This window comes from Schistocerca gregaria, chromosome 4, assembly GCF_023897955.1.
Source record: "Schistocerca gregaria isolate iqSchGreg1 chromosome 4, iqSchGreg1.2, whole genome shotgun sequence".
Taxonomy (NCBI): Eukaryota; Metazoa; Arthropoda; class Insecta; order Orthoptera; family Acrididae; genus Schistocerca; species Schistocerca gregaria.
In genome coordinates, this window is record NC_064923.1 from 755,218,524 (window position 1) to 755,231,151 (window position 12,628).

The following is a 12,628-nucleotide window of genomic DNA, read 5'->3' on the forward strand; positions in this document are numbered from 1 at the left end:
GATTTTATCTTATCATAATAATGCAGTGAATACTTCAAAGAGATGACTGGGTTTGATTTTTTCTTAAGTTTTTTTTTGTGTATAAGAATAAAGATAAAGTAATGGAAGGCTCTAGACAGGGTGAGGTGGATCACTAACAATTTATAAATTTTTGTTGTTCTTTAAAATGGTTTCCTTACAGTTGCTTTATATACATTTATCTCAGTTGAGGACCAAGACCCATCGAAGACGGACATTACATCTGAGTGCCATATAGGGTACTCGGTACTGTGAATGATTTATCTATGAAAGAGGAGCTTGAAAGGTTTCCGCTGTGCCCTGTGACGACAGTAAAAAGCTGCTAGAAGACTTAATAGATGCTTAAGCTCTGAAATCCAGGAGTACAGTGTACTAAACTTACTGTCAATTTCCTTACTGTCATACAGTGATGCATTAGGCAGTGGATGAAGCAAAAGCTATTCAGCATAGGGCAGTAACCTGGGACTGATGACATGACTGAATTACCTTTTTATCCCAGTGTCTAGAACACTACAGAGAAATAGAGCAGGGAGGTAATTAAGATGCAGGCTGTATTACAAAAAAGAAAATTAAAATCAATATTACACATATGAAAGTAACCAAAGACAAAATGGCAAGACTGGACAGCTGGTTGGTGGTCATAAACCACATAAAATGCTGTGTAGTTACAAAAGAGCTAGTATATGATATGGCTACTTTACAGGTGGCCCTGCCTCTGTAGAATAGGATATGGTTATGACAGAAATAGGATGTGCTGGAAGGGTACTTCATGCAGGTGTTGCACCTGGGGCATCCACAGCTTTGTGATCCATGTAGCAAGGGCTTCAAAATTGGTGTAACATAAGGTTGAACTAAGATATTTGGTGGATTGGGTGGAAAGTGGAATAACCAATACCCGTCTACCTGAATCAGTGGTCATGAACTAGCAAGGGGCAGAATTGACCATCAAATGGTGGATAATGCTACTGAGTACAACATGCTCGATTTCAGTGACTGCTTTACAGCTCTTGCCATCTTGATCCTTCTGTCCACCATGTTTCCCTTCAATACTTAGATGGGAATTGTCATTGCAATACATTTGTCAGTCTTGTAATCCTCCTCATCTCTGATAGCCTTACCCCACATGTCCCTAAAATCACACCCATGATCATAACTTCACTCATCGTGCACTCACACTCTCCTATATGCAGTTTGCTTCCTTCTGTCATTTATCTCTCCTCACAATCCACTCCCACAGTCACTACTTGCCAGCAGCCAGAATGAGATCACAAGTGCCACATTGCTGCCCTGTGTACCTGCTGATTCCTGCCCCAGCCATCATTCATCCTTCTCCATTCCCCACCTTCTTCCTTTCCTTATACACTGTTTGCAACTCATCATCACATCCAAGTCGAGCTGTGGTGTCTGGGCAGAGAGAGAGAAGAGAGAGAGAGAGTGTTTGTTTGCTTGTGTGTGTGTGTGTGTGTGTGTGTGTGTGTGTGTGTGTGTGTGTGTATTTCTGTACACATACACTAAAGAACAACTCATTCAAAAGCAAGAAACATTCTGAGTCTTATTTATATATCTGTCAATGACTGAATGCCTCAGTTATGTATTGAGTTGTTACTTTTACCCCTCCATTATTTGTATTCCATGAAGAACTGTCTTCAAATGATATGTCTGAAATGAGTAGTTTACAATCAGTGTGTAGTTTCAGCTCTGTTTTACATCAGTGAGACATAAACTTACAACAGAAGAACCATTCAGGAACTGGGGATTGCTCAGTGGGCAACGGACAGGCAGATGTTGAAATTTGGCAGGAGAGACAGAAAAATAAACAAATGGAATGGGAAACAAACTCAGATGAAATATATAATTATGACTAATGAAAAAGATATGGATATGAGTTGGACATGTAATCAGGCAAATAGATGACAGACTGATCAGAGAACTTCTTTATTGATTCCAAGCGAAGGAAGGGTGGCAGGTGACATCAGAAAAAAACGTCTGATAAGTGCAAGTAGGATTTGCACACCGTGGGTTCCTAACAAACTTAATTCTGTGTATTGAGTGTTCATCCATCCTTTCATGCTATTGACATCGATACTGGCAAGATATATGCTGAAAGAATTCCAAGACTTTTGATATGAATTTCGAGATTATTTTCATACTTTTTTTCCCCTCAAGTTGTACTATGAAACCTTGCTTCTTGCCACATTTCATGATTCTAATTCAATAGGAAGTACTCTATACGTTTTGATGAGGGAGTTTGTGAGTATCAAGTTATGTGACATAAATGGCCGTATCTTTTGACTGCATCCGCTTAAAATTTCATACACTGCCAAGGGACTGTAGACTTAAGTTGCGCCTAGGTGGCATAAATTTGAGCTTGATATGTCTACCTGTTCATGAGAAAAAGGAAGTCTTAAGACACTGACAGACATATGGATACAAATTAAAAAAAAAAAAAAAAAAAAAAAAAAAAAAAAAAAAAAAAAGTTACAAATTAATAGTGTTTTTTTTCCCTTTCTTGTTCATGATTAAAGGTCAACACAAGGCACACTATAGGTTTTCATGAGTGAATTTGTGAGTGTCAAAATATGTGACATAAATGGCTATATATTTTGATTGCATTGGCATAGAAGCTTAAATTTCAACTTGATACATGTACCTTTTCCTGAGAAAGAAGGATCTAAAAAGTCAGTCAGACAGACAGACAGACAACAAAGTGATCCTATACAGGTTCCATTTTTACAGACTGAGGTACAGAACCCAAAAAATGGATCTGTAACAAAGACAGTGGCAAAGAAATGAGTTGTTTTCAGAGCTGACTAGATCTGGCCTTTGTCCTACAAAACGATGGAAGAGTGCGGTTGTGGGGCAGAAAATTAAAAGACTGAACAGGCAGAATATAGTATGACAAAACAAATTTAGAATTTTGTCATATACCGTGAAAGACAATGAACATGAATTTTATTTACAGAGAAGAGAAACTGATTCTATAAGGACCTGGGGGTCTTGGTGTCAGTTGGTCTCAACTGTTAAATTGTTTTACAGCACTGAGATGAAGCTGGTAATGACAGGATGAACATTCCAACTGAATTCAATACAGACTTGATTTCAAGGAATTTCAATTTTTAAGTTCTTTGATTGTGAAAAACATAAATTGTGAGTTCTGTATGTTAATTATTTGTCTGACATCCCTTCACAGTGAATTCATATTTTTGTTGTGAGCTCTGTCTGAGATGGAGTAAGTACAAAATAACCTCCTACAGGACACAAAAATAATTTCATGTTGACTTTGCGTTCATCCCATTTCTGAAAAGGAGTATGTACTCTTGGAGGAAAGGCATCAAGCTAACATAAAGCAAGAAATTGGAAATCTCTGCTAATTAGAAGAAGTTAAAAATATATCTCATTAGCAACTCTTTTCACAAATTATCTGAGTGTGTAGTTTTAGGGATTAAAAAGTTCTGTTAACTACATGGCAAATAGTGTTTGTTATGAAGCTGTATGACAAGTAATAATGCACTATAAGTAGGAATCAGTAGTTATAAATTTAAAGCACAGTTTGTCTGAAAAATATCATTGCAGTCAAATGAATATGAAGCTACTGATAGCAATTGAACAATAGTTATACAGTAAAACTAAGGAAACAGCAGTTTTTTTCTTTTTTCTTTAAGTAGTGGCTGTCTTACTAATTTAATTGGTTAAATTTAGTGGCATAAGTATGAATAGCGGCAAGTATTATAGTGATAGCTGATTATTAATACATTATGCTGAGTAAACTTCTGTGCTGCCGTTGTCTCATGCTAATATATACATTGACTCATTCCATATCCCTGAAGGTTCTCCTTTTTAATGGGATGTACAGAACATTAGAATTAATGAACAAATGAACAAACATGTTAGTGAATGAGTAAATGGAGTCTTGTACCTTTCGTTTCAAGTGAGCAGAGTAACTGAGTGTTACTTCTTATATGAATTTCTTGTCTTTGTATTCTTGTCTATGTATTGATAAGCTGTTTGTGTTGTATAAGATGTGCTTGCTTTGTATCCAGAATATAATAAATAAGTCAATGTAGCTCTTGTCAAATGAAACCTGCATCTGCATAGCAAAGGTTTTACTAGCAGTAAAGTTATGAAATAATAATTAAGCTTTCAGTCAACAGAGGTTTAGATTTTCTTCGTTACCTGTCGTACCTGAGGCAAGATTTACTTCCTTCTTAGTTGTGGTTCAAATACTCTGAGTAGTTGGGAGCCATTTCTTTTTCTCTGCATCCTGAATTATGTCCCGTAATATGTTAAGTAATTTGATACATAGCAAGTATCTGAAGATGTCAGAGGGAAAAGCAAAATATTTCAGATGCTGCACAAGTATTTGAAATTAGATCTTTCATTCATGAAGACACAAATGATATTTATAATAACAGTCTGATCTTTTGTTTAAGAGTCAGGAAGCAGAAATGTGTACTCTACACTACATCTTTGCTCAAACACTGTAGCTGTCATGAATAAATAGTATATATCAGTGATTCATCTCTGTATCACAGACAGCTGAACAAACAAGCACAAATAGCCAGATTATCACACAGAACTCCATCTGTCATAAGCTACCAAAACTCATTTCATTACATAATAACATTTGTAATGTACATTGCAACAAAAGTTTGGGACATGCATTCTGCATACATCTTTCTCAGCTGCAGTATCTGGTCTGAATCTTCTGATGATATCACAGGATGCTCTTCAACGCGTGCCGAGCTATTGTAGGGTGATATCCCTTTTCAGGGGAGCTTACCTCTTTGAGACCAGCTTCCAGTTTAATTTCCTCTTCAGTTTTTTCCTCGAAATCTTGTTTTTTCTGCCGTATATCAAGAGCTGGAGCACTGTCATGAGTCTCCTTAGAAATAGAAGCAGCTCCTTTTTCTGCTTTTGGTTCTGCACTATCAGTTATCTCGTGGGTCATATGATACGATGTTATTCCAAAGGAAGGACTATGAGAGAGCTTCAGTGTTCTAGTCTCTGTCACTTCATGGACAATGACTCCTTGTCTTTCCTGCAACACAGAGAATGAAGCAATCCTTAATTTTTTGATGTAGGAAATAAATCAAAGCTATCTTTTCTAAACAACTTTCCAATTGTTAGTACCAAATAAATCACTTTCCAACAGTTTTGTTGTCTTATTATATTAAAAAAACTACAGTATACAGAAAAATTTAATTCCACATGAGTCAGTCCCACAGCATAAACTTAAATCACTGGAAGATTTTATTTAATTAAATTTTTGCATTAAAATTCAGAATACAATTGGATTTGTGTAGTATTTTTGCCTCATATATTTCGTGTGCTTATAAAATTCATATGTACAATTGCAGAGAACAAATATTTAGAGAAGCTAAATACTGAATATTTCTGAGAATGAAACTGTGTCAGATTTATCAAACTATTAAAAATCAAGAAACTATGTTTAGTAGATGATTACATTGTGGAATATGCAGATATACTTCCACTTGCAAATTGTGATGTAATTGCTCTCATTAACTTAAAGCTATATAACGACAATAAATTCATGTAATAATGTATAATATTCATAAAATTCAGTTGAGAAAAATCGTATATTTCACTAAAGGAAACATTTTTGTGAAACTATCTTATAAGAATAAATTAATGCAATGTAAATTAAATGTCAGAATTACAAACAAAATTATTTCTTATCTTGTTATCTTGTAAAACTAATATGTGATGAAATGGTGAAAAGCAAGTAAAATTTCAAAAATGAAAATATGAATGTAGCTCAATTGGAATGGTTTGTACCCTACATGATTTAGAAACAAACTTCTCAGGCTACATGTACCAATCAGTGTTTTGTGTCAGCAGCCAGTGACTTTTGAGCAGTGTAAATAATAACGAATAAAATCATAACCATAGTGTATTGAAATTATTGGCATTTATTTATTTGTAAAGAATACTAAGATGCTACCTAAATATTTGCAGCAAACTAAAGCCTGAGGAAGAGAAGATATTACAGTATGTACTTTATGACATAAATGCTTTAAATTAATGTAAGGTGCATAAACTCTGCACATTGATAAAAGCCAAAACTGATGCGAAAATTTAAAAAAAAAATGTAACTGTGGTCTACATCTGATGTTTATGGTAAGAGGCAAAGCCTTAAAAATCAGCTAGTAAGTTTTAGTGTGCCATTTAATGAGCATTACTTCACTAAAACTGACTGGGGCCTTGACACTCGCTTGGCAGTCTAGTTGTCGACATAACAGCACTTGCTCAAAGTGTTGTAAACAGACCATATTTGTGTTCATGTGGTTGTTTCTTTATGGGTAAGTTATCATCGTTAGTCAGTTTTCTGGTTTAACATAGCTTATAGCTTTGTTATTTCATATTTTACTAAAATCTTTTTAGTTGTTTTTCTACTATTATTAGTGCCTGTTAATTTGCCAAAGGTGTGTTAGCCTAGCCAGTTTATGAGTGTATTTTGCATTCGTGATCTTTTTCTGCTCACTGAATTTGCACGGCTTAGTAGCTTGCTTTTTCCTATAGTCATTACCGTTCTTCCTGTTGCTTCTAGGTGATATAAAGAAGCAATGGCTATTTCCTCCCAGTTTTTTGTGGCCGTTAATTATGTTCGATGCCTTGGTCGTGATTAGCAAGAGTTTTTATTGGTAAGCTCAGTCATGGTGCATTATTTTATGAACTGAAGTTTATACCCCTCACCACTTCCTGAAACACAAAGTGGTCCTATGCTCCATAGTCCAGTCGATCTTTTCCCAGATTGTGTGATGATGGCTAGAAGAGGCAGAACACGTCACATGTGAAGATTAATAAACCTATCTTGTGCAACCAAGACTGTTTTTTCTGTATCTAAAGATCTATTATGGCTGCTACACCATTGCCACCACGGTAGTTATGGAGTGGAGTGACTAATTGCAACTTACCTAGTCAGGCAACGAAAAGAGTGGCTTGAGATTTTTACAATCTGGAGTTTAAGATAATGAAAACGACCCTGAATATTATGTTTACTAAGACCTGTCTTGCTGATGAAGTTATTCTGTCCTATGTTCATAGGTGCATCAAAGTCAATCATTTTGACATACATCTGCGGCGATGTACAAATGTGCTAAAGTCATTACTTCAAATGAAATTAATAGGTGGCACATTATTATGGATAGACTAAATACTCTTGCAAACAGCACCTATTTTAAAGCTGTTAAGGTTTTTTAATTTCGTACTTTTGACAATCTGATCATTATGTTAATTTAAGTATAGAGGAAACAGCCCAGCAGCATAGTGAATGTCATAGTAACAAGCTTAGGAAACTTGAAAGATATATAGTAAATCTTCCACCACCCCTTTTGATGAGCCTCAGGATAGCTTCCCATTTATTGAAACTGTTATTAATCTCACAAACATTGTATTCAACCAATCACAGTTGACGCTGTTAAACAAAGGCCTAAAGTATCAATTAACACCACAGTTAGATAACGAGGTGACTACCTCTCTCATCACTGATGTAAAATTGGCCTTCGATAAAGCCTCAATTGGAAATGATGCAGCTATCCGCTTAACGGTTTAAGCGAATGAGATTATCCAGAGGGCCGTAAACAAAACATCTCCATCACAAAAACACCGCATCCTGAAGGACACCAAACAAAAAATGGTAGAGGGTAATGCCATTCTAGTTAAGACTGATAAAGGTAACTCACGTGTAATTGTGTACAGAAATGATTACATTAATAAAGTCAAAAAGTTTTTTGTGAAAAATGGTATATGCCGTATTGATTCAGAACCTATAGCAGCCTTTGACGAGATTTAAAAATTAACTTGACTGTTGCTTGTTCATAATTCAGCCACGGCAGCTTTGCAGTTTGAAACTTCTGAACCCTCACACCCCTGTGCTCCACTCACAAATAAAAACTCACAAAATTGACCGTCTGGCTAGATTAATCATCAACAGTAAAGACAGCCCTGTGTACAAGGCTGCTGAATTTGTTCAGATTTTAAAAGACAATGTCACATACATAATAGGAGGCATAATAGGAAACAATTAGTCACTAGAATGCCTGAAATTGTTACCTACTCTCACTAGATATCAAAAACCAGTACACAAATGTCCCTGTGGCTGAAACCATTGGAATTATACATAAAATCCTTAATTGCAAAAGAATCCTTCTCAATAGAGGAAGTCAATGGGATCACTGGCCTTCAGGAAATAGGAATTTCTCAAAATTACTTTTCTTTTACAAGCAGGAACATGTTCTTGCGACTGCCTCTCAGGTTTCTTGGCTGATGCATTTTTAACAGTGCACTCCTCCTCCAATCATCCGAGAAGTTATAAACTCAGCTATTTCAGAGCTACTATAGCATGAATGTGTGAACTCCCTCTCTCTGACAGCAATATCAATCATGAATTAGAGAACCTGAGCTTTGTAGCACATGAAAAGGATTGCAGCCCTTCACTGGTGAACCATTTATATAATGAATGAGAAAACACTGCAGTCTCTGCTATTAATCCTTCGCTTATATCGGCAGTGTGTGAAAACAAATGTGTGGGTATCCCATTTCTTGGGCCTTTTCATACTAGTTGGCTAAGCTATTTTGGCATACTAAAGTTCATGTTGTATTTTCAAAGGGCTCTCTCATGTAATACATGCTCCCCCATAATGACCAACTTATCAGGAATTCATTCTCTAAGTCACGTGTCTAGGTGTACAGAATGTTTCGTCTAGTATATTGGTCAAACAGAGAGATATTTCACTGTTAGGTTTAAGAAGTATTTACTGACAAAACATAGGTCAGGTGAAAAAATTTATCCCCATTGCCCAGCATCTCAACTCTTCTGAATTGGCCCCAGATTTAGAAAACCTTAAAATACTTCAAGCGGCCAACAAAGGCAAGAAACTGAATTTATTGGAAGACTTTGTAATTTCTAACCATATTTTCAGATCTCAGAGTCTAATAAATGAGAAAGTCTGTTCAAACATCAGACATTTTTTGATATAATCAGGCATATCTTTAAATGATGCTTTCCATTTGTATTACTTATTGAGTATTTTATTTGAGCCTTAGAAATCAGCTAGTTAAGTTTTAGTGTGCCACCTTGTGAGCCTTTCCTCACTAAAGCTCCATGGGGCCATGACACTTGCTTGGCAGTCTTGTTGCTGGTATGACAGCATGTGCCCAAAGTGTTTTAAACAGACCATATTTGTGTTCATGAGGTGATTTATTCATGGGTAAGTTATCATCTTTGCAATCAGTTTTCCAGTTTAACATTGCTTATAGCTCTGTTGCTTCATATTTTACTTTACTTGGATTTGAGTAGGCAGAATTATATTGATGGTGGCTACTACCTCCCAGTCCTGTGGGACTGTTAACTATTTTGCTTTGATGATACCTCATCTACTACACTGCCTGAAGTGTTGCATATAGCTCAGCAATTAAAGTCTGTAAACTCGTTGAGAAATTTAAACTTGATGAGAGTTTGAGGAAAGATTTCTGAGCAGCAGTGAACATACTCTTGTGTTGGGCATTTAAGTTTGTAGTGTGTAACTGAAATAATGTAACAAACTCTTGAAAATTACAGTTGGAGTACATTTTTTCTTGAATTTAGCTAACTCTAAAACATTACTGAACATCTTTAAAAAGCAAAGGTGCAGTTTTACCTCAACTTTGGTGGAATATATCAATATTTATCACCCTTATTTTGTGTCAGTACCTGTAAGGTTTATCTGCATAGACAAACGAGATGTATTAATTGGTACAGGTGCCAGTGGAATATGCCACATCAATATCAGCATTGTTGTACCATGAGAGAGAAGAGGTAACTATCATTAAAAGGAAGAGAACATTCAAGACTAATTATCTCTATTTCATTTTCCAGAAGATTGAAAGCAGTACCTATCATCATGTCCTGCATGGTGTTAGTGATAGAGAAAAACTTTACCAATTAATGGGTGCTGCTGATTATGGTATTGTAGTCATAACTTTCTCTCTCACCCATTTAATGGTATTTTTATACAATTTCCTTTGCACACATCCCAAATGGCACCTGGTATAATATATCAGTGTTTATTGTCCTCATTTTCTGTGCACATATCTCAAATGACACCATGCTCATGATGGATTTTAAAGAGTCATTTGTGAGAGAGGTGAGCAATGGGTGCATATGCAGAGAGGGTATGGGAATAGATTTTATATGCTTGTTGCTCTATGACGAGTCCGGTGATGACTCACTAGCTTTAGCACATAGGCTGGGAATGGGGCTGTCATAAATGTCCCAGTGGCACATCTGTTCTAAAATCAGCTGGGAGAATAGTGGAACAGGTTTACAAGTGGTTCATCATACTTAATTAGACCACAATCCACTACCCTTGTTTTACTTGTATTGATGATTATCTTATAACCCCTCCTGAAGACACTGCCCCTCCTTTCAACTGATCTGAGAGAATTACAATGTTACAAGTGAACCTTAAAGTTTGTATTTATTATCTCTCAACTTCAGTTTTCTTTCTGACAGTTGTACATGCAGCATCTGCTATCAAGATCGCATTACTGTGGTACAGACTGACCTCCAGTCCCTCCTTAGAACGTCAGATCCCTCACGAGGGCCATAGAACTTTTTATACTAAAATGTAGACTTTCACGGCCAGAAATATCATGTCCATTATAATTATCCGGGCTGTTATGCCGTGGTCGGTTGATGAATTTTGTCTCAATTCCCAACATTGAGTCAGTAGTGAGCCAGTGGGTGTGTTGGACCTTCTACCGACCTACGGACCCCCGTGAAGATGTCTCCCACAGTCGGAGACGAAACGTTGGGAATTGAGACAAAATTCATCAACCGACCACGGCATAACAGCCCGGATAATTATAATGGACAGAACTTTTTATGCCACTCAAACTGCTCACTCCCGCATTTTACATGTTCCTATGATCCACAAATGCAGCTGTGCTCATTGTCTCATAGGTGCTGGCTTCAAAGCACCCGCTGAAGGTAGCTTTGCCTTGGTTGATCAACACCTGCAACTTACAGTACAAAGACTCCCCTCCTATATTAAAGACACTAATCATGTCCTATATCATTTGAAATCAGTTCATTGCACTCACATGAAACAGCTTGCTTGTTACTGTTTTCACCTCCCTGTATACCAAAATTCCCCATGAGCATGGTCCGTCTGCTGCTGAGCAGTATTTCAACCAACACACACCTGACTCCAAACCTGTGACATACTTTCTACTGTTCTTAAAAAACTTTACACTCACCAACTACTAGTTTACCTTTGAGAGGCAAACATACAAACAGATCAGGGTTGCGATTGTGGGAGCCAGAGTGGCTCCTCCCTATGCATCCTTTTCATAGTGTGCTTGGAGGGGGCTTCCCTGAGGTCTATAAACATTCAGCCCCTTGTTTTGTTTAGATACACTGATAACATCTTTGCCACATGGACTCATGGTAAGGCTGACCTCTTGAAATTTTTTGGAATGTCTAAGTACATTCTCCCAACTACATTTTACATGGTCGTTTCACAAATCTTATGCCAATTTGCTTGATGTTGACTTCATCCTCACAGAGGGTCACTTCTTTCACATTTAACCTACTAACAGACATCATCATTTACATTTGGACAGTTGCCATACATTTAAGATGAAATGTTCCCTATCACACAGCCTTAGTATTTGAGGCAAACACATTTGGTCAGATACAGATTCTTTACAGCAATACATCACCACTCTCACCCCAGTCTTCACTGTACATAATTATCCCACCAGCCTATTTCAAAAGCAGATTTCCTGTGCCATTACACACAATCCTGGTACTGCTGATCCCTCCAGAAAAGATGAGGAGTACACCTCTTGGCACTCATTATTATCCTGAATGTATTAATCAACTACTTCAGTAAGGCTGTGACTTCCTAAAATCATGCCCTGAAATGAGTTCTATTCTGTCTGACATTTTGCCGAACACATCTTTTTGTCCACCTCCACCCCAATCCCTCAATATCCTGCTCAGACTCCATGCTCTTCTGCACTCATTTCCCTATCCTGTGGCTCCTACACCGATGATCATTCCCACTGTAAGACCTGCTCTGTGTACCCTCCTACCACCAACTATACAGCCCACTGGCTCAACATATACTGTCAAAGGGAGAACCATGTTGTTTATAACCTGTTATATAAACACTGTTCTATATTGTTATATCATCATGTTATCAGTTAGGATGAATAAGCATAGACAGAGTGTGTATAATGGCATCGCACAAGATCCTGTTGCTTTGACCACTCTGCAAGATGCCAACTTGACCTCAGTGCCTTTTTCACACATGTACCACCTGGATTCTCTGTTCTGACATCAGTTTCACAGAACTCTGCAGGTGGGAACCACCCACCTGGCCTAAAGTTACATTAATGTCTGTGGTCTCAGTATTTCTTTTCAGTATCTTTTCCTTTTCTTCACTCTCTCTCATTTTTCTATATTTTTTTTCTGCTGTGTGTATTTTTCCCCATACCTTTCACTTTCACTTCTTTACCATGTATAATACGCTGAGCTTTTCACTCTTATTGTCTCTTACATGATGTTTTTTCAGTAATTTCTGTTAAGCTTGGTAATTTCCAT

General features: G+C 37.0%; 1 protein-coding gene across 1 annotated transcript in view; it reads right to left on the reverse strand.

Moving 5' to 3' along the window:
- Window positions 1–12,628, reverse strand: part of LOC126267900 (uncharacterized) — a 1,063,720-nt gene that overhangs the window by 641,277 nt on the left and 409,815 nt on the right. Inside the window, exon 16 of the mRNA XM_049973211.1 lies at window positions 4,799–5,056. Coding sequence (XP_049829168.1) covers window positions 4,799–5,056 — 258 coding nt within the window. The remainder of the gene's footprint in view (window positions 1–4,798; window positions 5,057–12,628) is intronic.